This window comes from Fomitiporia mediterranea, assembly GCF_000271605.1.
Source record: "Fomitiporia mediterranea MF3/22 unplaced genomic scaffold FOMMEscaffold_15, whole genome shotgun sequence".
Classification (NCBI taxonomy): Eukaryota; Fungi; Basidiomycota; class Agaricomycetes; order Hymenochaetales; family Hymenochaetaceae; genus Fomitiporia; species Fomitiporia mediterranea.
The window spans coordinates 1,304,248-1,330,481 of NW_006760400.1; the positions used below are offsets into that span (position 1 = coordinate 1,304,248).

At 47.4% G+C, this 26,234-nt stretch overlaps 12 protein-coding genes across 12 annotated transcripts; 8 read left to right on the plus strand and 4 right to left on the minus strand.

Annotated features, from left to right (window-relative positions):
• Window positions 1-34: 34 nt before the first annotated feature.
• On the plus strand, window positions 35-595 carry FOMMEDRAFT_161567 (uncharacterized protein; the record flags this gene model as incomplete). Its single annotated transcript, XM_007271076.1, has 1 exon — window positions 35-595. A coding segment is annotated over one exon (561 nt), but the record flags the coding sequence as incomplete, so codon positions are not given.
• A 1,405-nt stretch (window positions 596-2,000) lies between these two features.
• FOMMEDRAFT_129074 (Bromodomain-containing protein) lies at window positions 2,001-3,463 on the minus strand (the record flags this gene model as incomplete). Its single annotated transcript, XM_007271077.1, has 6 exons — window positions 3,177-3,463; window positions 2,814-3,045; window positions 2,597-2,754; window positions 2,442-2,544; window positions 2,261-2,389; window positions 2,001-2,209 (listed from the first exon to the last, which is right to left on the minus strand). Coding segments are annotated over exons 1-6 (1,080 nt in total), but the record flags the coding sequence as incomplete, so codon positions are not given.
• A 686-nt stretch (window positions 3,464-4,149) lies between these two features.
• Window positions 4,150-6,365, plus strand: FOMMEDRAFT_113950 (general substrate transporter; the record flags this gene model as incomplete). Its single annotated transcript, XM_007271078.1, has 11 exons — window positions 4,150-4,223; window positions 4,273-4,315; window positions 4,372-4,452; window positions 4,500-4,682; window positions 4,744-4,851; window positions 4,974-4,990; window positions 5,045-5,135; window positions 5,194-5,478; window positions 5,532-5,822; window positions 5,880-6,015; window positions 6,088-6,365. 11 exons carry the CDS (start codon window positions 4,150-4,152, stop codon window positions 6,348-6,350), a joined length of 1,572 nt encoding a protein of 523 aa, XP_007271140.1. The 3' UTR covers window positions 6,351-6,365.
• Window positions 6,366-6,961: 596 nt separating this feature from the next.
• Window positions 6,962-7,465, plus strand: FOMMEDRAFT_143125 (uncharacterized protein). Its single transcript, XM_007271079.1, has one exon. The coding sequence runs from the start codon at window positions 6,971-6,973 to the stop codon at window positions 7,130-7,132; it is 162 nt and encodes a 53-aa protein (XP_007271141.1). The 5' UTR covers window positions 6,962-6,970; the 3' UTR covers window positions 7,133-7,465.
• A 75-nt stretch (window positions 7,466-7,540) lies between these two features.
• On the plus strand, window positions 7,541-9,678 carry FOMMEDRAFT_96016 (uncharacterized protein; the record flags this gene model as incomplete). Its single annotated transcript, XM_007270928.1, has 9 exons — window positions 7,541-7,734; window positions 7,796-7,907; window positions 8,101-8,129; window positions 8,191-8,300; window positions 8,460-8,567; window positions 8,623-8,650; window positions 8,700-8,760; window positions 9,001-9,396; window positions 9,484-9,678. The coding sequence occupies 9 exons, from the start codon at window positions 7,541-7,543 to the stop codon at window positions 9,676-9,678; spliced, it is 1,233 nt and encodes a 410-aa protein (XP_007270990.1).
• A 216-nt stretch (window positions 9,679-9,894) lies between these two features.
• Window positions 9,895-10,999, minus strand: FOMMEDRAFT_149095 (uncharacterized protein; the record flags this gene model as incomplete). The annotated part of the gene is made up of 5 exons (XM_007271080.1): window positions 10,953-10,999; window positions 10,622-10,814; window positions 10,504-10,548; window positions 10,403-10,451; window positions 9,895-10,318 (listed from the first exon to the last, which is right to left on the minus strand). The coding sequence occupies exons 1-5, from the start codon at window positions 10,953-10,955 to the stop codon at window positions 9,895-9,897; spliced, it is 714 nt and encodes a 237-aa protein (XP_007271142.1). The 5' UTR covers window positions 10,956-10,999.
• Window positions 11,000-11,501: 502 nt separating this feature from the next.
• FOMMEDRAFT_23547 (uncharacterized protein) lies at window positions 11,502-13,553 on the plus strand. Its single transcript, XM_007270868.1, has 3 exons — window positions 11,502-11,709; window positions 11,771-12,021; window positions 12,164-13,553. The coding sequence occupies exons 1-3, from the start codon at window positions 11,628-11,630 to the stop codon at window positions 12,518-12,520; spliced, it is 690 nt and encodes a 229-aa protein (XP_007270930.1). The 5' UTR covers window positions 11,502-11,627; the 3' UTR covers window positions 12,521-13,553.
• Window positions 13,554-14,083: 530 nt separating this feature from the next.
• Window positions 14,084-15,923, plus strand: FOMMEDRAFT_96211 (uncharacterized protein; the record flags this gene model as incomplete). Its single annotated transcript, XM_007270937.1, has 13 exons — window positions 14,084-14,134; window positions 14,191-14,199; window positions 14,253-14,293; window positions 14,350-14,434; window positions 14,487-14,529; window positions 14,585-14,707; window positions 14,762-14,787; window positions 14,837-14,888; window positions 14,942-14,949; window positions 15,002-15,119; window positions 15,181-15,218; window positions 15,275-15,297; window positions 15,350-15,923. Coding segments are annotated over 13 exons (1,191 nt in total), but the record flags the coding sequence as incomplete, so codon positions are not given.
• Window positions 15,924-16,971: 1,048 nt separating this feature from the next.
• FOMMEDRAFT_161574 (uncharacterized protein) lies at window positions 16,972-17,578 on the minus strand (the record flags this gene model as incomplete). Its single annotated transcript, XM_007271081.1, has 2 exons — window positions 16,972-17,289; window positions 17,354-17,578. The coding sequence occupies 2 exons, from the start codon at window positions 17,576-17,578 to the stop codon at window positions 16,972-16,974; spliced, it is 543 nt and encodes a 180-aa protein (XP_007271143.1).
• An 815-nt stretch (window positions 17,579-18,393) lies between these two features.
• On the plus strand, window positions 18,394-22,559 carry FOMMEDRAFT_170950 (asparagine-linked glycosylation 9 protein). The gene is made up of 7 exons (XM_007271082.1): window positions 18,394-18,600; window positions 18,672-18,778; window positions 18,845-18,999; window positions 19,051-19,210; window positions 19,266-19,552; window positions 19,617-20,630; window positions 20,714-22,559. The coding sequence occupies exons 1-7, from the start codon at window positions 18,476-18,478 to the stop codon at window positions 20,954-20,956; spliced, it is 2,091 nt and encodes a 696-aa protein (XP_007271144.1). The 5' UTR covers window positions 18,394-18,475; the 3' UTR covers window positions 20,957-22,559.
• A 1,406-nt stretch (window positions 22,560-23,965) lies between these two features.
• Window positions 23,966-24,441, minus strand: FOMMEDRAFT_161577 (uncharacterized protein; the record flags this gene model as incomplete). Its single annotated transcript, XM_007271083.1, has 2 exons — window positions 23,966-24,206; window positions 24,269-24,441. The coding sequence occupies 2 exons, from the start codon at window positions 24,439-24,441 to the stop codon at window positions 23,966-23,968; spliced, it is 414 nt and encodes a 137-aa protein (XP_007271145.1).
• Window positions 24,442-24,579: 138 nt separating this feature from the next.
• FOMMEDRAFT_161578 (uncharacterized protein) lies at window positions 24,580-25,591 on the plus strand (the record flags this gene model as incomplete). Its single annotated transcript, XM_007271084.1, has 8 exons — window positions 24,580-24,604; window positions 24,663-24,694; window positions 24,758-24,796; window positions 24,856-24,874; window positions 24,930-25,111; window positions 25,179-25,285; window positions 25,345-25,478; window positions 25,533-25,591. The coding sequence occupies 8 exons, from the start codon at window positions 24,580-24,582 to the stop codon at window positions 25,589-25,591; spliced, it is 597 nt and encodes a 198-aa protein (XP_007271146.1).
• Window positions 25,592-26,234: the final 643 nt, after the last annotated feature.

Here is a 26,234-nt window from a genome sequence, read left to right on the forward strand (position 1 = left end):
ACTGATTCTGATCTTGCGATCCCACGGTGTAGATGGAGCAGCGCAAGTCTGGCCGCCTGAAGACCCAAATGACACTCGGGCTTACGACTTCAATCACGATGAAGAGGATGACGGACATGCTTTGGAGCTACCAGACTCACCATGGACATACGAGAACGGTTCTGTAAACCCCTCATTGGAACCATCCAACGCTTTTCGCAGACGAGCAACACAAGCATCCAGACAATCCCATCGTCCGGAAGAAGGCAACGTGTCAAAAGTTCCTCCGTACCATCCAGATTACGGCAAATCACCTCCGTCTGCATTAAACAACCGCTATTCTTCTTCCGAGGGAAGTGAAGAGAGCGACAGCGATGAGTATCGATACTATGGAGGGAAACGACGCGTGCGTCGAGGATCGGAAGGACTGGAAGTTAGAATGGGTGCAGCGGACCGTGAGGCGATCTTAAGGCGGTATATGTTTACTCGGGGTCCTGAGATTGGGAAATACCGGGTGTACAAACCAGAGCCTCATTCACCTTCGTTGTCACCTTCCCCGCCTATTGAACAAGTACCGGACGAATTGCCTCTTGGTGCGGAAGCGGGCAACCATTAATCCGTGAAAAGGACTGTTCGTCTTTATCCTTCTTTTCTTTCCCACCTTCGATACCATGGACATTCCATTATTGTTCATTACTAGTTAGAATAATCGACAGTATCATTTCTAATGGACTAAGTAGGAGTAATATGGGTGTAGACATATACATTGAAGAGTACACATTACACGTGCTAAAAATACTATCAACAGTGAAAATACGAACTGTATAAAAATTAGGAAAACCAACACAAACGCCAAACTAGTACGAGCAAGAAAACGAGACTAGGGCGCCAAGAGAGACGGAAACTACCGAACACATAGGTAGACGCGCCAAAATGAGGTATTTCCCTTCCGTCCGATGTCAAGAACGTGTTGTCCAGCAGAAGTCTCGATAACCCACTCGTCCTCTGGCCTAGCAGGCTTTTCGTCGTTGTCGTCTCTTTTTGGTAGTTCACCGTTGCCGTTTATCATGACTGGTGTTGTAGCTGTTGAAGCACTGTCCGTCGTACTCGCTGCAACTTCCTTCCCATCAAGTCGCACGACAACTTCCGACGAAAGAGGTATACGCCATTCTTGCTTCTCCTTCTCTTTCTTTGGTGGAGAGGTAGGCGATATTTCTGGCGTTGCAGCGGGAGGTCGGACTTCTTGATCGATAGGAATGGCTTTCCTTGGTCGGCCGCGACCGCGTTTCTTCACGGGCGTTGGAGCAACTTTCACCTCCTCTTCAGCTTCGCTACCCTCGGCGGTATCACCATCACTGTCGCGAACACTAAACTTGACAGCGCGAACGACGAACTTGGCATCTGTGCCGGGTATTTGTAACGCGAAGTTTCGTACACCCATGCGTGCGTCTAATACCGCGAGTCGTCTCCGCGATTGTTGCTCCCCTGGGAGACAAGACTCGAGTCGTGCGCTGTACAAACCCACCGAACTCGGTGGCGGGACGGGAGAGGGCGCATCTGTCCGACCAGTTAAAGGCGCTGACGCAGGTACGGAAGGTGCAGGTGTAGCTGAGCCACGAGCCGGAGTTTGTGTAACAGCAGAAGTAGAGTAGAAGTTTTGTGTAGGGACGGGATTTGAGGCAGTTGTGTATTGATGGAAAGGGGTATATGGTGTAGACTGCTGTTGTAGGAGACTTGCTTGAGCAACAGGCGTCGACTTCATATGCGATGGTATCGCTGCTGCCTTCGCAGGTTTTGGAGTCGGCATCGCAAGCGTCGGCGTAGCCGTAGGAGCGATCGCAGAAACTGCATTAGGCGGAGACGTAGAAGGATGAGTGGAATGAGGTATGCTTGCAGAAGAGGGAAGAGAAGTAGTTGGGACAGCAGGAGACGTCGTCTTCGATTTCTTTATTGAACTCGCGATCGCTTGTTTATTATCTTCACTTATTGCGCCACCACCACTCGTTCCAGCAACTGCGCCTCCAAGACCTGGAACGCGGATTCGCATCGTTCCTGAGCTCGTTTCGCCGTTTTGTCCAGCATCGGTGTTGTTTGCATGAGCCGCTGACTGATGACCAGGAAGTTTTAGTTTAATCCTGTTGTGAGAAACTTCTGGTGATGCTGAAGACTCGTCCGCCCTGTTCATGTTGTACTTGGCTGGAAGGTCGTTCATAATCTGATGAAAATACGTCTACGTAGTTTGTTATGAATGCAGAACAGAAAATAATAGTGAAGAACATACTTTCAAGGTCAACGCATCTTCCCAAATTAGCGAGTGCTCCTCGTTAAACTGTAACGCGTTTGAGAAAACAAGGTCGACATCACTCATGAAGTCTTGGATTGTTGTGTATCCTTTGCGTTTTATTCGTTTCTAAAACATAGATCAGATGATGACTTGTCTCAATATTGGAAGAGAGGCTCACGAAAATATCCTCAATACAGATAGGCCGAGCGATTAACTTGTAGTATACTGCCCATTTTTTCTTTGAAGGCAAATCCATAAAGGCAGGAGAAAGTTGACGGCCACTGCCAGAGAGGAGGTGAGAAAAATGACTGCAACAGACAAACACGACCTCACGCTTCATCTGTCTTGCCCAACAACTTCTGCAACCGATTCTTCATAAGTCGGTGAATGTTCGTCCCTTTTTCTTTTTTCTTTCCACCTTCTTTATCGGATCCATCGTCATCCTCATCGCCCCTTCGCAGAATTTTGTCTATCTCCTTGTTTGCGAGTTTCTGAAGTTAAGGTCGGTTTGTACCGCTTAACTCCTGGTATCGTTCACGGAAGTGCTCACCTGCAGATGTTTTGCGTCTTTCCAGATGCGACTCTCCCGCTGGTTGTATCTCTTTGCATTCTTGAAGCAGGTATCGAGATCCTGTCGCAAAGCCTCCAAAGACGGGTAAGCATGGCTTTCGAGCTGAGCCTTGATGTCGTCGAGTGCTATGGGTTGCTTGATGATCTCGTAGTAGTCCGGAAATTGTCTCTTTGACACCAGACGCAGGAAATCATACGAAATCTGTCGACCTCTGAAAGACGCCGAATGCAAAAGGGACGCAAGCATGAATAAAACAATTAGTTAGCGAGGCGTTAATTATGGTAAATTGGCAACCGCGACTGGTAGGTTTCTGGGTGAGGCGCGTCTCGGGTGATCACTCACTCTCTGTCCACTGCGTCTCTCAGCACTTGCAGCACCTTCAAGCCTTCTTCACGCACTTCCTCCGGGCTCATCGCGGGCCCTACCTCTGCGGCATTTGTGTCATTATCGTTCTCGCGTTCGCTGCTCCCATCCTTCTCAGGCATGTCAGCTTCGTCAGTCACAGGTGTTTCTGCCACTGTTTCCCTGTGGCGCTTCGCTCGAGGCGCATCGACGTCGATATCCGGGTTCGCTGCAAACTCGCGCTTGACCATGATGTGTTCAAACGATTATTCCAGGCGGGAATCCCGGTGCGAGGGCGCTCGTCGGCCCAATTGCTGACGCTTCAGCCATGCTAACAGCGTCACGTGCCGATATTTATTTACGTGTTGTTTGTTCCTTTGTGGACTCATGTTTATTCCCCTTACAATCCTTCTGAACCTTTGTGTGCGCTGTCCACTCCTGGAGTCTGAGGGCCCTTTATTGACGAATTCTTGCTTATATTCTGATACACCATCGTGCCTCTATATTTGACGATGCATTTGCCTTATCTGAAAGATGTGATATTTTGCGATTTCAGCGCTTGCTTACATTCCGCCGACATCGCTTGGAGAACGGCAATGGCTATCACGAGGTCATCTTACACCACTTCTGACTTCGCAAATGTTTGAGCTCTGGGAAATTTGATATCTGATGAACTTCTTCCCCGCGTTATTCTTTGTCCCACAGTTTTCTTCTCCGGCGCATAATCCGACGGACCGGCATCAAATCTAATGGCTGCTATCTATAAAAGGGCACTGTGACCAGTCCACAGCCGAGACCTCTCTAACTTCTGTGGAGTCTTCATCAGTAAGTCATCGCTGACCTGTAAAGCTCTAAGATGAGTGGAAAATCTGCGGACGATCATGTCACATACGACGAAAAATCGTCGTTGGATCAACTTGAAGACATGACGGGGATGAGATATGGAGAACTAGAGCAGGCCGTTAATGACAAAATGCCGAAGCTTCGAGGAAGAACCCTGAGCCTCGTTCTTGCCTTCGTCGCGGGTACGGGGTTTACGCTCTTTGGGTATGTACACTAATTGAAAAGGTAATGTGTTGTCTAATATGTCGTTCAGTTATGATCAAGGCGTCATGTCTGCACTCTTGACTGCAAATCAAGTAAATATTAAAGTATTCATTATCGTTTCGGAGGAATAACTTACCGCTTCATGCAGTTCGAAAGAGTCTTCCCGCAGGTCGTAGTCGCTACAAGTCCTCATCACGCAACGCTTCAAAGCTTTGTTGTCGCGATTTATGTACGTCGTGACTTCGAAGGAAATTCTGTTTATTTATTCCCGATTAGGAGATAGGTTGCTTGATAGGCGCACTGTCGAATCTTTGGGTCGGCGACAAACTTGGTCGAAGGCGGACTATAGTTATTGGCGGATGCATTATGATTATTGGAGCAATCCTACAGACCGCTGCAGTCAGTTATGCCATGATGGTTGTGGCTCGTATTATTACGGGTATCGGCAATGGCCTGAATGTGAGTTAAGTCACTTTCTATTATTCGGGTCGCTCACATCTTGTTTTTTTAATCCTTGCAGACCTCAACAGTCCCTACATATCACGCCGAATGCTCTCCCGCTGCTAAGCGCGGCAGTAATATAATGATAGAAGGCAGTTTGATTACGTTTGGTATCATGCTCTCGTATGTCTAAATTATGGGCTACCAGTACATATTCTTGTGCTAATGATAACTTGTCCCTCTTGCAGATACGTAAGTACTTCCATATCTACCGGATAAAGTGGCTCATCGAAGATGACCTCTATTCAGTGGATAGATTTTGGATTGTGAGGCCCCGATTAGCTTTGTCTTCCTAGGCGTCGCATTCTAATAAATGGTAGTTTCTTCATTTCAGGTAGTACTGCACAATGGAGAGTCCCAATCTCCCTACAAATAGTCCTGGCTACAATAATGATATTTGGTATCGGTATTGTAAGTATGAAACGTGATTGTCTACCTCGAGCCCATTCGTTATACTCATGTCGTCAAGCTCCCTGAATCACCTCGATGGCTAGTGAAGCACGGCCGACATGCCGAAGCACTTGCTATTATCTCCGCTATGGACGACAAGGACATCTCGGACGCTGAAGTGCAACGCACGTACATCGCTATTCACGAGACTGTTGTGGCGGAAGGAGGTCTTGGGGAGAACACGACCAATCTCAGTGAACTCTTTACACATGGGCGTAGTCAGAACTTCCGTCGTGCGGCTCTTGCTGTCACGTCTCAATGCTTCCAACAAATTACGGGCATCAATATCATCACGTACTATGCGGTAGGAGCTACAGCTTATTAACCTACTATTCGGACTTACAGAAACGGCTGTAGACAATCCTATTCCAACGGCTCGGCCTCTCAGATATCAACTCGCGTATCGTCGCTGCATGCAACGGGACAGAATACTTCGCAGCGAGTCTTATCGCTATCTTCATTATAGAACGTGCGGGTCGGCGCAGGCTCATGCTATGGAGTGCCTTTGGTCAAACCATCACAATGGTCTTACTAGCAATCCTGGGCAGTATTAATAATAATCCTGCTGCGCAGATTGTTTCGTGTGTCTTGCTGTTTGTCTTTAACTCGATTTTCGCGCTTGGTTGGTTGGGTATGACTTGGCTTTATGTGCGTACTTGTCGATTTATATTTGTTTTGTGGATCTAACGATGTTACGAATTGCAGCCTGCTGAGATTGTCGGACTTCGTATAAGGGCACCAGCCAATGCTCTTAGCACTGCATCCAACTGGATTTTCAACTTCATGGTTGTGATGGTCACGGGTCCATCTTTCGAGAATATCTCCTGGGGTACTTATATCGGTATGCTTTCACATTACCTTCTAGCATTTTTTGAAATGTAGTTACTCAAACCTAACATATTTATTTTCTTAGTTTTCGCCTCTCTGAACGCATTCATAATCCCCGTGGTATATTTCTTCTTTCCAGAAACAGCAGGCCGATCGCTCGAAGATATGGACGTCGTCTTTGCTCTTGCGCATAATGAGGGTGTCTCTCCTGTTAAAGTGTCGTTGCGTAAGGACGTTCCACGTGCGGGTTCGCGAGAGGCAGATGAGATACTTGGAATTGCTGAGAGTGCCGGACGGAAGGGAGCTGTGTCACCTAGTGGTGGTGAGGAGAAGAAAGGTGTTCAGTAATACTAATAGATGTATTTTTGTTTGTATATGGCATAAATTCCGCCACCTTGAAATGTTTAGATTGATATTAAAAAAAAGGTGTATTTACAATGCAAAAATCGTGTTGGGGGGCTAAGACATACAAAACAAGTTGGAAATTGTTATTCCAGTATAATCTGTATGGTATGAGTTTAAATATTATTGCATATCGACACTATCTAACAAAGGGTGTTGTGGGTAATAAAATACATACTAAACACACCTACAACCGCTCCATGCCTGCTAAATTGTTTGGGTAGACATCTTGCCAGATGATCTCATGCCATCTAGCAAGTGATTTTCCCCACGAATCATCCTTGACCATCTAGCCTTGCTCTTCTCGTGGATCTACTCAGGTCTGCCTAGGGCCCAACATACAGTAAATAAGGGTTGTTAAGATGTCATTGCCAGACTACAAGCATGCACGGAAGGTAAGATCCACGCTCTCGGATTAAGTCGGTTCCACACCGTCGGGTAGAGCCAGAGAGCGGAATAATTTCTCTTTACCGCCAAGACACCGACGGCATTCGCACGGCTTTTACGCCCCGCGAACGCCGATCAGACTGCCCATCCAGTGGCATCCACCATCCATCGTCGCGTACATGAAGCCTTCAAGCTGTGCAAAAACATCTGTCTTCCTAGGTCACACACCGGCCAAGCGAAACTCTATTAACACTTTCATCTTTCGGTGTACAAAAGGCATGTCCGTTAACCCGTGTGCCACCGGGCGATATGACAACTGGGTGCGCTCGTGTGAGATCTGAAGATAGAAGCTACTCACGGTTGATTTATCAATCCAAAAGCGACAACCAGCCGCAGATAATGATATACCGCCGGATAGCTGTATAAGCCTGTAATCTTTCTCCCGCCCGAGGAGAGTATGTCTATCGTACTGTCAATGACGAGGGAGAGAAGACAAGAGAAGTAATGAACTTGCACCCGCTGCCTACGTAACTGTGTTTAAGAACCTCGATCGTTGTGATCGAAAAGCGGCGTTCAGCGCGACGATCTGGTGACAGGCTTCTTGTCATCAGTCCGGCTGAATGAAGCAACGCGAACCTTTGATCGCACCCATTTCCCGTCCCTATAAATCCATCTCCCCAGCCCGGTTTCTTTCCGTTCCCCAACCTTTTCCTCTCATCCCATTACTCCCGGCTACTGTTCTCCTGACAATGACAACAAGTAGCAAATACAAATTTCCGAACTCTGGACAGTCGCTTAAAGGTGAATTTTGGTGGTCTAATGCAATTTTCTTCGTCGGAGTGCACGTTGCGGCATGTCTTGGGTTATACTACAAGCCTCCGTGGGTCGTGTCTCGAGCGACAATTTGGCTGGGTATTGCAGTTTGGCAACTGGCATGCTTCGGGTGGGTACTGGCCATGTAAGTTACCGGCGGAAACACATGTCTCAACTGAATGCGGGTGCAGAGTAACGATAGGATACCACCGTTTGTATTCGCATAGAGCGTTCCGCGCTGCACTTGGTGTCAGGATCATACTTGCGGCTCTTGGGTCTATGGCCTTCCAGGGCTCAATAAAGGTGTGTATTAATAATTATATATTAACGAACCGATAACTCACCTATGTTTCAGTGGTGGTATGTTGTAATCTATTAATGAGTTTAATTGTTAAGCCCATTCTAACGCCCACACAGGTGTCTTAGGCATAGATTACACCATGTCCGTATCATCGCCGTTCCTGTTCCTAGAATTGTCATTGATATCGCCGAATAGAGATTCACGGACGATCCGGTACTTGATCCGTATGACTGAATTTGTAGTCCTCTCTGCGGAACATATTTAGGCTCAGGATGAATTACGCAGATATGCAGCAACCCGAGGTTTGCTATTCTCGCATATGGGCTGGATATTTTACAAGCCGAAGTATGAGAAGATGGATACGATTAATAGAGATGACTTGGAAAGTGATCCTGGTATGTAAACGTATTTCAATGCTTTGTGCAGTTAGCAATCTGACTACGATACTGTAGTCGCTCGATTCCAGCATAACTATTACGGTGCGTTCACTATTCTTTCCTTACAAAATTAAATATGGTCATTCCAATTGCCAATACCTTACTTTTTTTTTTCAGTGCCGATTGCTCTCCTTACTGGATTCGTCTTGCCGATCGCCTTGGGCATGCTATGGGATGATCCAAGCGGCGCCTTCGTCTGGGGAGGTCTTGTAGCACGGCTTGCGAGTAAGATTGTACATCCGCGGAATTATCAACAGTCTTCTAAATTTTACTTTCCAAGTTTGGCATTGCACTTTCCTAGTGAATTCGTGAGTGGAACTGGACGAATGCTTTTGTGTCGAGTCTGATAAAATACAGCCTAGCGCACTGGGACGGCTTGCAACCGTACTCCGACGAGAATACCTCCAGAGGGAACTTGGTGAGGAGTTCACGTTCCTGGAAACAGCAGATATTAAAGTAGACCCACTTGCTTCTGTTGTAGATTATGGCTATGCTAACATGTGGTGAAGGGAATCACAATTATGTACGCGTTACAGTTCCCTATTTTTGTATACAACTTGAGTCTGACCACTTCGATATTTTTAGCACGTAAGATTACACTCCTTTTCCGGTCATTTGAAATTGGTGTAGGACATTAATCGACGTTTGGTTCATGTAGCATGCGTTCCCTCATGATTTTCGTGCCGGTCCATCGCGGCTGACCTGGGATCCATCGAAATGGATTATTATCCTATTACACCGCTTCGGTCTTGTTACAGGATTGCGACGAGCACGCAACGAAGATATTCGAAGCGCCTTGGCTTGGATGCGATTACACGGACATAAACATCACATTGAATACCCAACGTCTGATTCTGGCTTACAATCAGGCGATGAGTCGATTATCTCACAATCTTCCTCCTCATCTTCGGAGTTTGAGGATGAAGACTCGGAGTGGGAGGGACCTATATGGGATGAAGATGCGTTGCGTAAATACGTTGCTGAGCGACCTGGACGATGTGTTGTGTTGCTTGATGGGTACGCTGTTGATGTAACTCGGTATCTTGGGGAACACGTGCGTATTTCGGACTTCTTTCAATTATTTTATTAACATATTGATTGTACTTGCTTTTTTGTTCTCTCTCTTTTTTCTCGACTGCAGCCCGGAGGTGCTCTGCTCTTACGAAAATACTCCATCCGAACAATCGAGGATGGCGATTCCGCAGAACCAAAGTCCGCGACGTCAGATCGTGCGCGTGAGGCTACGTCTGCTTTCCATGGAGGACTAAATAACCATTCGCGCGCGGCTAGGAGACGACAAAGACAGTTGAGAGTTGCAAGGGTGGTACTTAATTAACTAGCACAATCGTTCATAACGAACGCATGGATATGCAAACAAAAGAAAGGACATGCCTTTCGTTTTCTTATACATAATCGACCAATTTGTATGGATATTTGACGCGATTTAGGGTGTACAGAGAGAGAGAATACCGATTGTTGTATTTATATTAATACAAACGAACAGTTTGTTGACGGCAGACACCCCTTCAATTTTTTCTGTACAGATTTGGGGTTATTCAGACTTCACCCTATGCTCCTTTACAATTTCCTCCCACATTTTATCAACAACCTCCCTCACGGCTCTCACTTTCTCCTCATTCGTCCGCCAAATTCCCCATTCTCCAGCATCTCCAACACCCATTCCCATACCTTCTGGTCTGTGTAACACGCCACTTTCGACAAAGCTCCCTCCACTCATGTGGATTGAACGTATAATACCTGAAGATATGAAGGGTCGGAGAATGTAGAGAATTGGTGGGAGAGTATGGGCATTTAGGCCTGAGCCCGGCATTATTTCGAGACGGGTTTGTCTTTGAGGAAGGGAAGAGGGAGATGTGAGAGTTGTTGAAGACTCCAGAGTTCGATTTTGATTTTCCAGGGAGGTGCAGAGGTTGACGAGGGATGCAAGGCCTTCTGAGACGGTTGGTTTTCCACCACTGTAAAGAAGAAAGTGCAGGATGGACGAGCAAGGTTAAATTGAGGGGTTCTTGTTGTCGGTGAGAGTAGAAAGGAAGGTATACCTAGTTAAGATACGTGTTATGCCTAAGATGGTAGATAAGGTATGTAAAGCTATATAACTTGTTTCAGTTGCTGGGTATTCGGGGTGAAAATGGACGCATACAATCTTTTTGATCAACAACCATATCAAACGCTCGATGAATGCATACTAACATATTAAAGAAATCGATTGTATTCTCAGTCAGTCTTGGGCAAGCTAGCCATAATTAAAACCCACGAGCCTTGTAGATTATACTTTACCGCCTCTTCGGTAAGTATCTCCGTCTTCTCCATGTCGACTTTACCATCAGCGCATAAAGCGCCGAATACCACCCCCGTTATGCCTATTTCTGCGAAAGCGCGGATATCTTCAAGCATGACGGATAGTTCGTGTGGTGTGTAGAGGAAGTCGCCTGTTCGAGGTCGGATCATCACCTTTCCACAATATATTACCATTCACATCCAGTTTCAGATTGAATGGATAATTAATTTTAGATACAGCATGAGGGCAGCCAGGGATGAGAAAGCCTCAGTACTAGAACATTGCTTCACAGTATGGGATTTTATACGGACCATGAGCTCTATGTGAGATGGGCAAGATTTTTTGACGAGACGAACGAGTCCTATACTTGGGGTCGTCCCACCTCCTATTGCGAGATTGCCACAGATTTCAAGTCGGTCGGCTCCGCCTCGCACAGCCCTTGGAAATGGAAACAGAGGAAGTCCGGTAAACCAAGCAGCATATTGGTTGTTGAAGCAATGAGTTATCGTGTCAGTCGATTTTGATTACAGAAAGATTGCAGTATAAGGATGTCGAGTATTGCGTATATGCACCATTTGCAGAGAGCCGTTAGGTCAATAATCTGCGTAGGCCCGTAGGGATGTGATGATGAGACTGGTACTGACTCAAGAGCAGACTCAACCGAGTCAATGCAGACTTCTAAATTGATACGGTCGAGTTCCATGATTATCAATTTCAGAACAAGTGATAGTAGTACTAGTGCTGGTTCGAGACAGCTCGACGAAATAGCGGAAGTAAATCAATAGAATTACACTGACGTAATAATTGCTATTTCTGTGCTCTCGTCTGACCGGTTGACTCCTCTTCTAAGCCACCGCAGCTGGACAGCGAGGCTTTCACTTTGCTCATTTCTACCAATTCAGTTCGCCTCAATTCCTTTAGCAGCTGAGCTTGCTACATATACATATATATGATTCCGTTTCTTTGAGAGCCTGGCTTTTGTCAAGATGTCTATTCGATCTTACTACGGTCCACACAATAGGGCAACGAGGCTGGAAACGCTTCCACCAGAAGTCATCCTGCATATCCGTAAGTTGCTCGTGATTGAAATGATTTAGTGCGTGTATCTAACTTCCTCGCCACCGCACAGTATCATACCTAGATCTCCCTGAACTCGATGCATTGAGTCGAATTTCACCAATACTCAAGGGCTTAGCGCAAGATCCAGTCCTCCACAGGCGGCGCATCCTCATCGTCGCACCATCGCGCGTACAGCACGCACTCTTCGGATACGGCGGCACATTACGCCCTACCATACCTGACCTAGTGCTGAAGAATGTATTGAGAGGATTGGGGATAGAAAGGCGATATAGGACGGGCCTATATTTCAATTCGCGTGAGGTGCGTAGTCGGATCTCGTCCGCAGCAGCAACAGCTATAACTGACCCACCCTCTAATCTCTATATAATCGAAAACTTTCATGGTGAATTGCTGCATTGTCGTGGTTACTTTTGTCACGGTTATGTGCTATGTCCGCATATAGTCGGTAAAGCAATACGAAACCTCGAAGAGATTGCAGCTATCGCACGTGCGCCACGTTCTAGCAGCTCACCTTCAACGCAAGTCACCTCAAGCGCTCAGGCGCGTAATCCCCGACGCAGAAGGGTGCTCTCCGCGATTACTACCTGTAGTACGGAGTCTGAAGTGGAGCATAAGGAAAGATGCACTTGCACGAATGGTGCGTGATCGCGATGGAAATAGCATTAGCAATGGGAGCCGAGTAGCGAGTTGGTTAGAGGGGCGTGGTCACGGGTTGTGGAAGGAGAACGAGCGGATCCGGCTTGCGATCTGCCCTGGGGTGGGGAAGTTTGTGAGGTTCTTTGAGAGTATTGGCAAGTGAGCAGAGACGTTTTTTTTTGTGTGACGATAGGAATGATGGTGGCTGGATGACTGGAATATGAATCACCAGTTCGTTGGGATGAGATGGCGAAGAAATGCGTTGAAACGTGTATGTACGACTAGTGGATCGTGGACGAAGAACTTGAAGAAGTCGAGGGCAATGTATCGAGGCGTGAGATTCCGTGGTGATGGGGGTGATGCGACTAAGGTCCAGAAGGCATACCAACAGGCCTTTCTGTGGGCGGAAAATCAAAATACGCCGAAACGTATTAGTCCAGAGCGAGGGCGCTTTGCTGATAAGTCGACATGGACGCGAAGAACGAGCGAAACACCCGCACCTGATCCTCATACGCGAGCTTGCTGTGTCGGTGATTGGCTGGACATAGAGCTGGTCTTTGAGAGCTTGCTTCCGTTCCGTCTGCTATCCTTTTCAAATCTGGACAGCCATCTCCCGGTGATGCGGTTTCGTCAGTGCAAAGAAACGCTCGGCCTGCCGTCTTCCTCCAGATCTGCCAACGATGCTTCCGATAGACTTTGGCAATCTGACGTACTTTTCTTGACTAGCTTCTCGTTCTGTGATTCCTGGTTTCTCGCGGTGCATGTTGGCTGGACCCTGCTTTCTGAAGGTGAATTGCCCTATCGCACATCACGATCTATCTACATGTATTGCGCGTGATCGGCTCTTATTGTATTCTTGCACAGTGAAAACTTTTCCTTCGTGCATGTCTGAGTCTCGGGCGCTTCGGTGTACTATATTTGCTGTGTTCACGATCTGGTATTGTCAGCAGTGAATAACATATCGCAGAGTCGATATAGTGATTGACTCGAGTAGTCTAACGCTGTTCTTCCGTGTCGTGGTCGACAAGGAACGTGGCAAGCATATGCCGCTGCCCGGCATGCAACAATGCAAGACCAAGGAAGGAACTTATGAAGACTGTACGTTACTGAGACACGATTTCGAGGCGCGAGGCGCGAGGCGGGATCAGATCGACGAAAATGCGATTCGCAGCATCCGAATCGGGACTCATAGAGCCAAATAACCCCCCCTTGAATAAATTCAATTTATTATATTTCACTATTAATACTTATACCCTAATTACCTTTCGAGTGGCCGCCTTTCCTTTGACGCCTCCTTCTCTCGTATCAGCTCTTCACCTTTTGTCGTCTTCTGTCGTGCGTTCTGCGGACGTGTGCTTTGTTTCAAGACAAGTCATTGTCAGCCACTGGATCTTCCTTGTTCTGCTCTACTGTAGTCGAAAGGCATGGCCACTCCCAGTGACCCCGTTGCTGCAGCTGCAGCCGCTGCCGCGCTCGCGGAGGCGCAACATTTCATTTTCGTGTACGTTCTCTCGGTGGCATTCTCGCTTCTAACATTCTCTGATGTCCCGCCCTTAATGTTTTCCAAACAGAACCCAGATTTACTTCTGTTGTAAGTATTCCCCGGTCCCCACTGTGCTGTTAACGAGAGTATTAACCGCATACATATACCTATATAGGCATGTGTGAGTAGCATGAGTCTACACGGTCGCTACTCAGTTGGTACTGACGCTCTGGGTATGTAGACGCTGTCGTAGTGTGGGATTGGATTATCAGTCTACCGAGAGAATATAAATTCGTAAGTCTCCGCATTCGTGCACCGTGTTTTGCCTTTTGAATTAGATTTGTCCTTAGATCTGGAAGGTACGGCCTGTCAAGAGGATACAAATCGTTGCCTTGCCTTATTTCATCCTTAGTCGAATTGGACTGCGGCGAAGTTCTCTTATCTGTTCTGCAGGTGACTATACCGTTTCGAGTTATTTAGCGTCGCTGTGTTGATCCGCATTTGAACAGATACTGGGTACTCTTTGTCATGCCGTACATCCTAAGTGTATTTGTTACCAATCACTCCAAGGAAACTTGCTTAAAGATATTCCGGGTATGCAGCTTTTGAATTTGTGAAGACTTCGTCCTAATTGTTGCGTCCGTAGTCACCAGTCGCTCTTGCGATGTGGAATCAAGCGGGAGCGGAAGGTGAGCTTCATATAGGTTGTTTTCTTCGAAACTGTTTGACCGAATAATCGTGCAGTCGTGCTTTTGATCCGCACATATGCATTCTTCAACCGTAATAAGTACTTGCTCGTCGCACTTTGCGCTGGCCTCGCCGGTGTGATCTCGTACCAGCTATATGTCGATACCAGCCAGATGGACCGTAAGTTCCTCTTCTCTGAAGAAGTCTCATTTGCTCATGCAGCCTCTCAAATAGTATTGCCCTTCGCTTATCCTCCCTTTGTAAGTATGCGTCCCATTAAGTATGCAGGTGTTCTAATGTTGTCTCTAGGACAAAGGGCCCTGTTTCCCCCAGTCGAAACCCCATTCTGCGCACATTCTCGGTAAGTAACTTTTATTTCGGTTCGTATAAATTCACTCACGGTTTTTTGCACAGGATTTTTTGTGAGTAAAACATGCTCGCTGATTCATTTGTGTTAAATTTTATTCTATCAAGATGGCATCCCTGGCTTTCGACGCATCAGTTACTGCAATGACGCTATGGAAAGCTTTCCGACTTCGTCGTATGTATGGAGCTACGAACAGTCCTTTAATACAGACATTCCTCCGCGAAGGTATGGGATCAGATATCTTCAAGCACTTTGGTCTACTTATCACGTCTGTCGTTGTCTTCAGGGATTTTCTACTTCGTCTTGATCTCCATTGCAAATTTGGTAAGTTGATTGTTTAAGTCTGCTTTGATTATTCAAGGTGCTGATTAGCTCTACAGGTGAATGGCATATTCTACCTTCAGTAAGTCTTTGCACTACGTGTACATTTCCAAGCTTCCTGATCCGCTTGTCAGACCAAAGGCCGATATGTCTGCTATCAACATTCCGCTGAGTATCATGCTTGCGGATGTGCTGGCATGCCGTATGATTCTAGATCTTCGTCAACGAGGCTTTGAGGTGTCCCAGCCGACTGTTCTGACACATACTCTTCCGCTGCATGCAAACGTCACTGATGGAACAGAAGCAACGTCCACCGTCGACAGCGATCCGTCCACTAAGCTTCCTTCGCCTATAACGCCTATAACACCCGTATCGGGTAAGCCATTTCCCTATCCGTCGAAGCCGAACGGTACGAGGAGGGGTATCAGGAGCTTGGTTGGTGGCAGGAGTACGCCGACGAGTGCGCTCACGACGACGATTGACTCTGCTATATTCACGCATACGCAGACGGATGGTGAGGTTCGTACACGGGATGACTCGAATATGCTTGAGCTGCGAAGCTTTAACACGCGCTTTGATGAAAATGAGGGTGAGGAAAAACCAGAGACTGGGTTTTCGAGGTACTCGGTGGTGGACATTGCTCCGCAGGATACGTTCCAAGGTCGGGATCAGGACGGGAAGGACGGGGACCGGAAGACGAGCATTTGACGGGCTTGCTTGACGTCACATAAATTAGAGGGAGGAGCGGAATCCGTCGGTGGACTATTATTGTATGGCTTTCAATCGCTTTGGCATTAGCGTTGCATTCTTCATTTCTTTCAATCATGTTCTTGATACCTTTCTAAAACGTGACTTCGTGGCAGTGTTACTAGATGTATAGTATACCAGCAACTATTTGTATGTATCGTCATCCTGTGATAATCATAACGTGCTGTGTCTTGAGGGGATTAGATGATTCCCCCTTCCCCTCTCTATGTGTCGTTGAGTTGAGTAAGATGGTTATTGTTATGGAAGAATAGGGCGAACCAGTCGTGACTTTCGCGTCCATGTGGCTGACCAGAAATAATTTATCGCCGGGTGGCTGGAACGACTCAGGATTGAATGGAAAGAAGGCTTTGGGTCTCGGGCCTTGTTTCTTCGATTCCTGAACCAGGGCAAGTAAATTAATTTTGCGGCGTCATTTCAATTTCGGCACAGAGATGATGCAAATCGTGCCCGGTTACTCGGCGAAATCGGTGGGATCGAGCGTTAATCGATGTTGATGCAGAGTGTGTTTTATTGTCTAGTTACTGTGTAGGTGATGGCACGGAAGATGAGATATATGGATGAGGGAAGGGGGGGAGGAGTTTTATTTGTGTGGTATGAGGATGTTTACTTGCTCTGGAAGTCACAGATCGAAGCAGTGTGTAATGATACAAGGGACTTCGAAATCATGATCAGGGGTACTGAAATAGATGACCAGAGATGTTCCCTATGATAATGAGCCTTAGTACTGTACTTCTACATGTACTGAAGAGATAGAACTGTACATTTTTATGCTTGAGTAGAACAGAGAAAGCAGAGATTGGTTGTAATAATAAGCACATTAACACTGTTTGCCTGGCTTCCAGTTCGGTAGATTTTTTTTTGGGGGGGGGGGGGATCCGCCAATCGACATTGTCTTACTATCCATCCTTGCCTTTCGCGAGGCTCTTGACTGGCTTTGGGGACAGGTGTACGTTTCCCATGCTTCAGATAGACAACAACTCGGGTTTCGTTAGATTTCAATAGACGGACGTATATCGGTGACGGAGACGTGGTGATGAAGGGAATTACACTGGGCTACGCCTGTCGGAAAGGCGGGAAGCGCACAAGAGCGGAAGCTTTGCTGAGGAAGTACAAGCCATATGCTTGTGGCGGCTTGTTCCGAGGCACACAACAACGTTAATATTTGCGTGTTGCGGAGAAATGCAGAGATGATGACAATTAGGATGGGTGGTATCGAAGAAGTTATTTTAATAGTTACGCCGCTGCTGCGAGATAGTCTCTTGAGATCTGATGGAGTCCTCTGTAAATGCACGAGGCACAGTGTTGACTAAAATAAATTGCGGTTTGTAATTACATATTAATTAATGGAATGGAGAGGTGTAGAGAGATACGTACATGGCAGTGTCGTTGTCAACGACTTGACATTTGTCCGACTCAGAGACGTCTAGATTCGGATGCCAGGTGCCTAAATTTAGACTGGAACCCAGCCTTGATCCTCGAGAGAGGTCTCGTGAGATTACAGGAAGGACAGTTGGAAGTGGAAGTGGATGTGAGGGGACGTGTGAACCCGATTGGAAGGACTTTGAGTTTCTGACCCGAAGGTTTGTTTGGGCCATGAGTTGTATCTCGGGAGAGAAGTCGAGTGATCACAGGGATCTTAGAAGTGGAAGCAGATGCAAAAGCGACGTGAGTCTGATTGAAAGGACTTTGAGTTTCTGACTCGAAGCTTTGTTTATACTGCTGGACGTATGTCAGTCGTGTGTATATAGCTTGTTCATGTATGATATGAAGAAAGCGTGTGCCCGAGTTGTGGAATTGCCTTTGGCTGAAAGGTCGTACCAGAATTGGAGAGGCTGCTTAAACTTCATTTCAGCCGCAAAGGCTGAACAGTGAGACAGTTGGCCTGAATAACAGTGATCCTAAGAAATAACAGTGATCCAATGCTGAAGATTTGCAGGAGAGTTCTCTTCAAGGTTCCATGGCAAGTAAGATCTGGTGAGTTGGAGCCTGTCACCATGTGATAATTTACCGAAGCGAGTCCAGTAGGCCAAGTTGCTTCCAGCTAGTGCAGGAAATTCAGGCTCAGAGGTGGCCCTAGCAACTGATTCTGTGTATAAGTATGCTGTTATTGAAACAGCACGTCTAGGGAGGATATCCCGCCAAGATGTTGAGAATCATTACTTGGAAGCTGTGGCACAGTGTTGAGCAGTGAGCTTTGGATCCAGAGCATTGCAACATCAAAGACGATTGCAATGCGAAGGTACAAAATAGTCCTCGGTTGGTCGAAGAAATCCTCGGATTGAGGCACATCGGCTAAAGTTACCGATTGAAATCCTCCAAGCCGAGGCGCGCTTAAGGAAGGGGCGTCGGTGAGGCCAAGGAGCGCGTAAAGTTCGCGTCGTCATCAAATCCGGCAACGTCCGCGGCCTACTGCACTTCTCCTGAGCCGTCAAATACAAAAAGTGTTTCGTCTCTGGACGTCTTCCACGTAGACCTGTACTCGTTCATCGACGATGAATGTACGCCCTGGGACTGAGACGCTGCGCTTTCCGCGTCCAGCGTCGGACGCGTCAAAGAAGAAGGATCCGCCAAAGCCTATGCCGCGACATGACGGTCTTTTGCAGGATCAGACTCGAAGGTACGTTTGCTTTACAGAGATTGTGACGGAAGCATTTTTAACAACTCAAACTACGCCTGTGCACATTGCAGGGCACAGCGTCCACCATGGTGTCCAAGTTTTTCCATGGCAGTCCGCATCCTTCTACTCATCCGAGTGAGTGGAGCTATGTACTCTAACATATCTGATTGCGATGAGGGTGCGTTTGGACCAAGACAAACTGGGTTATACTCTTGAATAAAATGCAACTCTCTCTGGCTTTCAGTGTATAATTTCTGGGAACCCTTACACTATCTTGACCGAGGATACGGATTTCAAACTTGGGAAACGTCACCTCAATATGCTATTCGGAGTTGGGCTTACGTTGCTCTGCATCTATATCCTGCGACTGCTCTGACGTGGCTCTTGGGCCTGGATAAGGTATGTTATTAACTTGTAAAAAACTAAGGTTTTGATTTAATGCAGTATTAGAGGGCATCCTTCTTCGCTCTACGCATATTCTTCGGATTCGTGTCATCCTTATGTGAAGCAAAGCTCTACCGAACTGTGATGGAGACAATCAACTTCCGTGTTGGACGCTATATGTTATTCATGCTCATGTTCAGCGCAGGAATGTGGAATGCATCTACAGGTTCCATAAAATTAATATTCAAACGTTATATAACGGATTAATTAATATGTTTCAGCTTTCTTGCCGTCTAGCTTTGCAATGTTCTCCAACATATTAGCTTTCTCCTATAGCTTACACCCACCTTCCGTCTCAAACAGTCGACGAACATTATACTCAACGGTTCTCTTCGGTATGGGTGCCATAGTCGGTTGGCCCTTTGCACTGGCAATTGCAATTCCTTTCGTGTTTGAGGAGCTCTTTGTTTATGGAGCAGACCGCGTACCTTCAGAAAAGCGGACTGCCTGGTTCCTTGCTCGCGTCGTGAGACTGTTTACCGCGGGTGCATGTGCAGCACTTCTATTTGTAGGTCCATCTGTCAAACTTGGACTTGTTGAATGCAGTTGCTAATGGCAATGCTATATGATAGATACCGGTTATTGGAATTGACTCGTTAGCGTATGGCCATTTGACAATCGTTCCGTGGAATATCGTCAAATATAATGTTCTTGGTGGATCATCCCGCGGACCTGATCTCTACGGAACGGAGCCTTGGCATTTTTATATTCAGAATTTACTATTGAACTTTAACGTCCTCACGCCTCTCGCTCTACTAGCTCTCCCAGCACTAGCGATTACATACTTCGTGGATAACAAACGTGTAGGTGGGCCGTTAAGGTCGACGTCCTCCGCGGAGAAGGAGAAAGACAAAGCTCTCGGTTCCCGTAGTTCGCCGTTTACACTTCTTGCAATTCGTCTTGCGCCATTCTACGTTTGGTTTGGTATCTTCACCCTGCAGGCGCATAAAGAAGAACGATTTTTCTTCCCTGCGTACCCGTTCCTCGCGTTCAACGCTGCGGTTGCGTTGTACCTTGTTCGTGGGTGGTTAGAAGCCGCGTACGTGAAGGCAACGCGCTCGCCTTACAAAGCGTCTCGCACCTCGTGGTTCCAAATTACGACTTTGGCTGTGGTGTTCTTCGCATCTGTAATTTCGGTCGCAAGGATCCTCGCGCTTAGCTACTACTTCCACGCACCACTCGAAGTCGCACATCACTTCGAGTCTCACGAGCTCGTTCGGGTGTTAAACGTTACAGGACTCCTCGCAGCACCTCCCCCACCTCCACCAACACTCCTAAAACGAGGGAAGAACAAGCAAAACGAACTTGATAGACAACGAATCGACCTTTCACCGATAAAGTCACTTAATTTGACGTTGTGCTATGGGAAGGAGTGGTATAGGTTTCCGGGTCATTTTCTTGTTCCGGATGGTGTGAATGTGGAGTTTGTGAAGAGTGAGTTTGATGGGATGTTACCGAGGCATTTCGTCCAGAGCAACGTCTCGGAGAATACGAGTGGCGGGGTTAGTGGACTTTGGAAGAGGAGTGGGACAAGGTACGTTCCCGAGGATCTAAACGACCTAAATGAAGAGGATCCAAGGCATTATGTACGTATCCCTCCAACATTCATTTTACGTATTACTAATTCTCGTTCTTTTTTTTCTCGCGTTGATCTGACTTTATCTACTAGGTCGACATCAAATCATGCCACTACCTGATCGACCTGGACTCCCCCAACCACCCTTCCTCAAGCCCTCATGAGCCACGCTACGCCATTGACGATGAACACTGGCAACGCATGTACTGCGCACCTTTCCTCGACTCTGCGCATTCACCACTTTTGACGCGCGCGATTTGGTTGCCGGGGAAGTGGTGGCAGACACTTAATTCTTATGGGGATTATTGTCTCTTGAAGAGGAAGGACATTTTCTAACTCCGACGGAAAAGCGTGATGATCCACGCATATACTTTGTGTTTTGTAGTTCTGGACATTCTGCTTTGATAATTGACGCAATACATATACATAATGACTACATACTGTAATGGACATTCGCTCTTCGGAGTGAAAAGGACAAGACTTTTGGGGATTTTGTACAAGTCAGGGGAACCATAGATAATGGGATATGAGGAAGAAAACGTTGAAACGAGTGAATTGCCGTCAAGCCTTTCTTGACGGGACAGAAGGCCTCGCTTGTTTTTCCTCATGAGTAGTGTTTATGCCGAGGTGCAGCAGGCAAAGTCGTCACGGGCACATTATCAACCACCTCTACACGCACAGAATGCGGTCTCCGACGCCCTTCCACCTCGGAATCACAGAGCTTCATCAACTCCTCCGGGGGCATGATCGGACCTATGAGCGGAGGCGTGTTGCTGCCGATGAACGACGGAGTCCTATTCAATCCTGCCTCATTCATATTCACAGTCGTATTCGCATTCACATCTACGTCTTCGCGATGACCGAGAGTAGACGCAGAACGAGACCGCTCGTGTGTTGAGAGGGCGTTGGTGGCACTGAGTCTCCCGCGCATAAAGTCCTCCGGTGTCGTATCGCTATGACTTCCGCGGCGATGTTTGGTACTTAAAAGTGGAGGACGTGGAGGAGGTTTAAGCCTCGGCAGGATGAATGAATGAGAGTGTGTCGGATTGATATCAATATTGATGACTTGCTCGGATTCGGAAGGCCGTCTGGTCCGTGCTCGCGTTTTCGTGGTGCTTTTGGGTGAAGAAACGGAGCTACGTGACTCGCTCCTAGCAATGGACGTCACTGACGCAAGAGAAGAGTTCGAAGCACGAGTGTGTAACTGGGGTAAGTCTGGAGGCTCGAGTTTCTGAGCGACAAGGTTCGGTAAAAGGGTCTTCTTCATGATATGCAGCACTTTGACCTTGATCGAGCGAGAGGGGTTGAGCAAAGCAGGCGTACAGCTGAAGGATAGCGGAGTCATAAGCTTCTCGCCTTTGTGCGAGTTACGATTCGAGACAAAATATTCGAAGCGCCAGTTCAACCGAATGATTCGGCCTCCGTTGCTGCTGGTGCTTCCATTTGTACCGGGACGTTCCATGTCGACACGATGGTCCTCGGTACCATGTACGAAGAACACACCATTATCGCGCAGCACTAGCGTCGCCGCACGCGTAATATAATCCCGATTCTCATCTCCGCCCGTAGTTAGGCGGGTCAGCGTAGGTGCCCGGTCAAGAGCCGCATGGTGGAATGGATGAGCCGTGCGGGTGACGGGCAGAAATTCGGCAACGGTCGTATAGAGCGGGTCATGTTCGTCCGTAATCTCCATCACTCCAGGAGGTAAAGGACCATATTGGTCTTGAGAGTACGGGAGACCATTGCTGATAGATGCGAGGTAGAATCTGGGCCGGATAGCGCGGAAACCTTCTTGATCGATCCAGAGCTCTACGACGGTGTCGCGTAGCCATTGCGCATGCTTAAGGGATGGGACCGGTAATATGTTCCCTGGTATTGCTCCAGGGAATGCTAAAGAGGGATTTATCTTGTCCGCTTTGGTCGATTCGCCGCTTTCGCCAGTGTTCTGGTTGGTTACAGCTGCCTTTTTCTGTTCTCGCTCCAGATGCAGTCGCCTCATTGCAACGTCAGGTAGAGTCGAAGCCGGGACATCCAGCGTAATCACTTGCGAACTCTGATCAGAAGTAGGTTGAGACAAGTGGTGAGCATCTGTCTGACGCTTCAAGAACGTGGCTTGCGTCGGAGTCTTGTCGTCAAAGTCCGGAGAAGAAGGTGCTGCCAAGGAACTTCCTGCTACAGAAGCACGTTCCACGGCTGGTAGGGTAAAGACTTCGGTCACTGAAAGACTACGCAGGTTCGAGTTTGTTGCTTCTGGATTTGCGCTTGCACCTAGGGGGTATCCTCGCACAGTATTATCTTGAGGTAGGTACTTAAGGAATGCGGATTGAGTTGGAGTCCTGTCGTCGAATTCGGGACTATTAGGAATAGTCAGAAGATCGTTACCCGTATAAGTCGGAAGAACCTGCGTTTTGCGCTCTAACGAGGACGATCTCTCACAAGGTGGCGGTGATTCCCGCGTAACTAGTGTGTTGCCATGACCACGCACGGAGGATTCTGCTTCCATTGACTGAATTGTGCCGAGAACTTCATCATGGCCAGAAGGGAATGCAAAATATTCCGAGACAGTGAACTGTGAGATGTCACCTAGCTCCTTCTGGCCCAGATCATAATCTATCACTTGCACATTTGGAGTACTATCAGACATTGACATCAAACCTTGACATTTTTCATAGTCTTTCCGTTTCTCCGGACTAGTAGGTGATGGAAGGTTGAAATCCGTGTCCAAGGGCGAATATCCAGAGAAGTCGCTAAGCATAGAGTACCTCTGTTGACCGCCATCGGAATAGTATGAGTCGGGTCTCCTTGTTCCGAATGCTTGCGTGCTGATGGTGTCCAAAGTGTTCGAGCTGTCACTCATTGGAAAGAACGCAGATATCGGTGAGAACTTTGCCAACGGAGGCAGAGCAGGCTTGAGGTTCGCCATCTTCGAAATCCGCTCCTCCGAGGGCATTGAGCCGGTAGTGAGAAAATCAAAGATAATCGGAATTTCGCCGGTGACTTTGGTAGCCTTGGAGACATTGATAGACACACTAGGCGAGAGCGGTGGCGAGGGTGGACATAACTCATTGAGAGCGTGAAGCGAACTTGATTGCTTGCGGTGGTATGGACTTGCTGGGTCCGAGAAAGCAGCGTTGGGGCAGCCATTAGATGGATCAACTAATTCAGTGGTCATAGAGAGGAAGCCAAACTAGGTTTGTTAGGATTGCAAAGTACGGCCGAATTTATAACCAAATTCTAAATCTTGGGCTGACTGTCGTTGGAGCGAACCGAATCGGAGAATTCAGTTCGGGTGGCTAGCTGGCATCAATGCATCGCTGTGTGCCCTACGTTGTACAGCACCGGGAATCAATGGACCTGCAAAGGATGATTGTTGACGTCAGCTTGAACATGAAAGCGCAGTACAGTAAAAAATTGAATTTGCCCAGAGTCGGTGGAGGACTCGGCAAGTCCGAAAGCTGACATGAATGAATGGGCAATGACAGAAATCTGTTGTGCAGCATGCAGCAGTGTCGTCGATAAATCTGATGGTTGTTGAATGGGGAAGTGATCTGTGGAGAGAACTGAGAAATAAGCAGTGACGGACCGGCTTGTAAGCCGTGAGAACGTGACCAGAGATGGCATCGGCGACGACGCGCCTTTTGCATCTACTTCCTCATATCTTTCTCGTTTCCATCGACAATACAACTCGCAGCTCTTCCGCCATCGTTAACCAAGCAGCTCGTCTTATTTGCGTTGTTGAGCACGGTCACCAGAAAGGTACGTTCCCAACAGCTCCCCAATGACGCTATCCAGGCCCCTTTCCTTCCTACGACGCGCACCATGGCTATTTCCACAGCGTGTCCTCGTGCTGACGTCGTCACTCTCCGTTTGCACGGCTCTTTCTTTCCTTAAGCCAGACTTCTCTTGTCCGCTCTGATCTAATACACGCCGCAATCCGTCTTGAATTGCGCGGAACCAATATGAACGCTGTGCAAGCTATCAAATGTAGGCCAGCTTGTTTCTGTGATGCTTCGCGTATATTCTCACACATCCCTGGATATAGGTGTTGTCGTAGGAGATGGTGCTGTCGGAAAGGTCTGTACAAACACGGTGCCACATCCATTCTGCGACTACCGTGCTTATTGCGTTTGCAAATAGACGTGCCTGTTGATCTCATACACTACCAATGCCTTCCCGGTGTGTACATTCATACCCTGTCGGTTATTCTTCATCTAATTGTGCTTCCTTATGCATAGGGCGAGTATATTCCAACTGGTACGATATGTCTGAATGACCGAATGTGCAGACGACGACTGATTGCCTTCATCAGTTTTTGACAACTACTCTGCAAGTGTGATGATTGATGGCAAGACGATCTCTCTCGGTCTCTGGGATACTGCTGGACAAGAAGATTACGATCGCCTGCGTCCCCTGTCTTACCCTCAGACTGACGTGTTCCTCGTATGCTTCTCTCTTGTCAGCCCGCCAAGTTTCGAGAACGTGAGAACAAAGGTACATTGACTCTTATCACTCATCCCTCGGAGGAACGTGCAGGCTAATTAAGATGCGTTGCCATCAGTGGTATCCCGAAATTTCTCACCACGCACCTTCAACGGCCATTTTGCTTGTTGGAACTAAGCTTGACCTTCGTGACGACGAAGCAACTCGGGAGAAGCTACGTGAACGGTACGTCTTTGTAGTAATGCACTTAATGATGCCCTGTCGATTGACTCCGACTGTTTTAGTCGCATGGCTCCCATAACCTACCAGCAAGGTTTACAGATGCAGAAAGACATCAGGGCCGTCAAATACTTGGAATGTTCCGCCTTGACTCAGAAAAATTTAAAGACGGTCTTTGACGAGGCGATCCGCGCAGTCCGTAAGTGGAATAGTATTCACTGCTGCGGACTTAATCTGACATGCATATTGGCAGTATATCCGCCTGCAAAGGAAAAGAAGCCATTGAAGAAGACGGGGTGCATCATCGCATGAGCTTGCGGATCGGCATAGATTTATTTCGGTTCTGGCTTCCGGCGTGTACACTGTGTGGAACCTCTGGCGGACTTCACCTACCCTTTCCCTCTTCATGAATGATCTTATCCCGTCTACCTTTTTGTTCTCTGGCATCATCCTACATGATTTTTGTTTTATCAAGATCAAGCACGTCGCGGGTACATATTCTCCTTGCGACATGCAACAGAGCACATCTTCAAATACACAAGCCAGGCAAGATACGTTAATAGTCCTATCCAAGAGAAACCTTTTTTTCTTTTCCTTACCAGAGCTTGCCCCTTGTTTGTTCTCACGGATGTCGAAGAACCTGTCACCAACCGATTACCAACTACGCTATTGCGGGCAGCGTGGTGATGCCATCCCCGATCTAATTCCTGACTGTTCATGATTGTTCACGGCGTGGATGGGTGTATACACATCTTCATTTGTCTGTTTCCCACCTTTTTTAATCTCTGCTATCTCTTTCTCTGTAACTACCTATCCGACTGCCATTTGCGAATTTGTACGGGGAGGATTGTTGCGTATCATTTGATGTAATCTCACGAAAATACAAGGGTCCATTGAGTTTCTCACTCGTCTTTCTTACTGCTGAATTAACGAGGGATTTCGTGCGCTTTCAATG

Bases quoted from the DNA above. Each gene is read 5' to 3' on its own strand.
- FOMMEDRAFT_143125 (XM_007271079.1), top strand. From the start codon at position 6,971: ATGAAGCCTTCAAGCTGTGCAAAAACATCTGTCTTCCTAGGTCACACA.
- FOMMEDRAFT_23547 (XM_007270868.1), top strand. From the start codon at position 11,628: ATGTCTATTCGATCTTACTACGGTCCACACAATAGGGCAACGAGGCTG. The intron at 11,710-11,770 runs GTAAGTTGCTCG...GCCACCGCACAG, and splicing joins AGAAGTCATCCTGCATATCC to TATCATACCTAGATCTCCCT. The intron at 12,022-12,163 runs GTGCGTAGTCGG...GTCCGCATATAG, and splicing joins TATATTTCAATTCGCGTGAG to TCGGTAAAGCAATACGAAAC.
- FOMMEDRAFT_170950 (XM_007271082.1), top strand. From the start codon at position 18,476: ATGAATGTACGCCCTGGGACTGAGACGCTGCGCTTTCCGCGTCCAGCG. The intron at 18,779-18,844 runs GTGCGTTTGGAC...TCTGGCTTTCAG, and splicing joins CATATCTGATTGCGATGAGG to TGTATAATTTCTGGGAACCC. The intron at 19,553-19,616 runs GTAGGTCCATCT...GCTATATGATAG, and splicing joins CATGTGCAGCACTTCTATTT to ATACCGGTTATTGGAATTGA.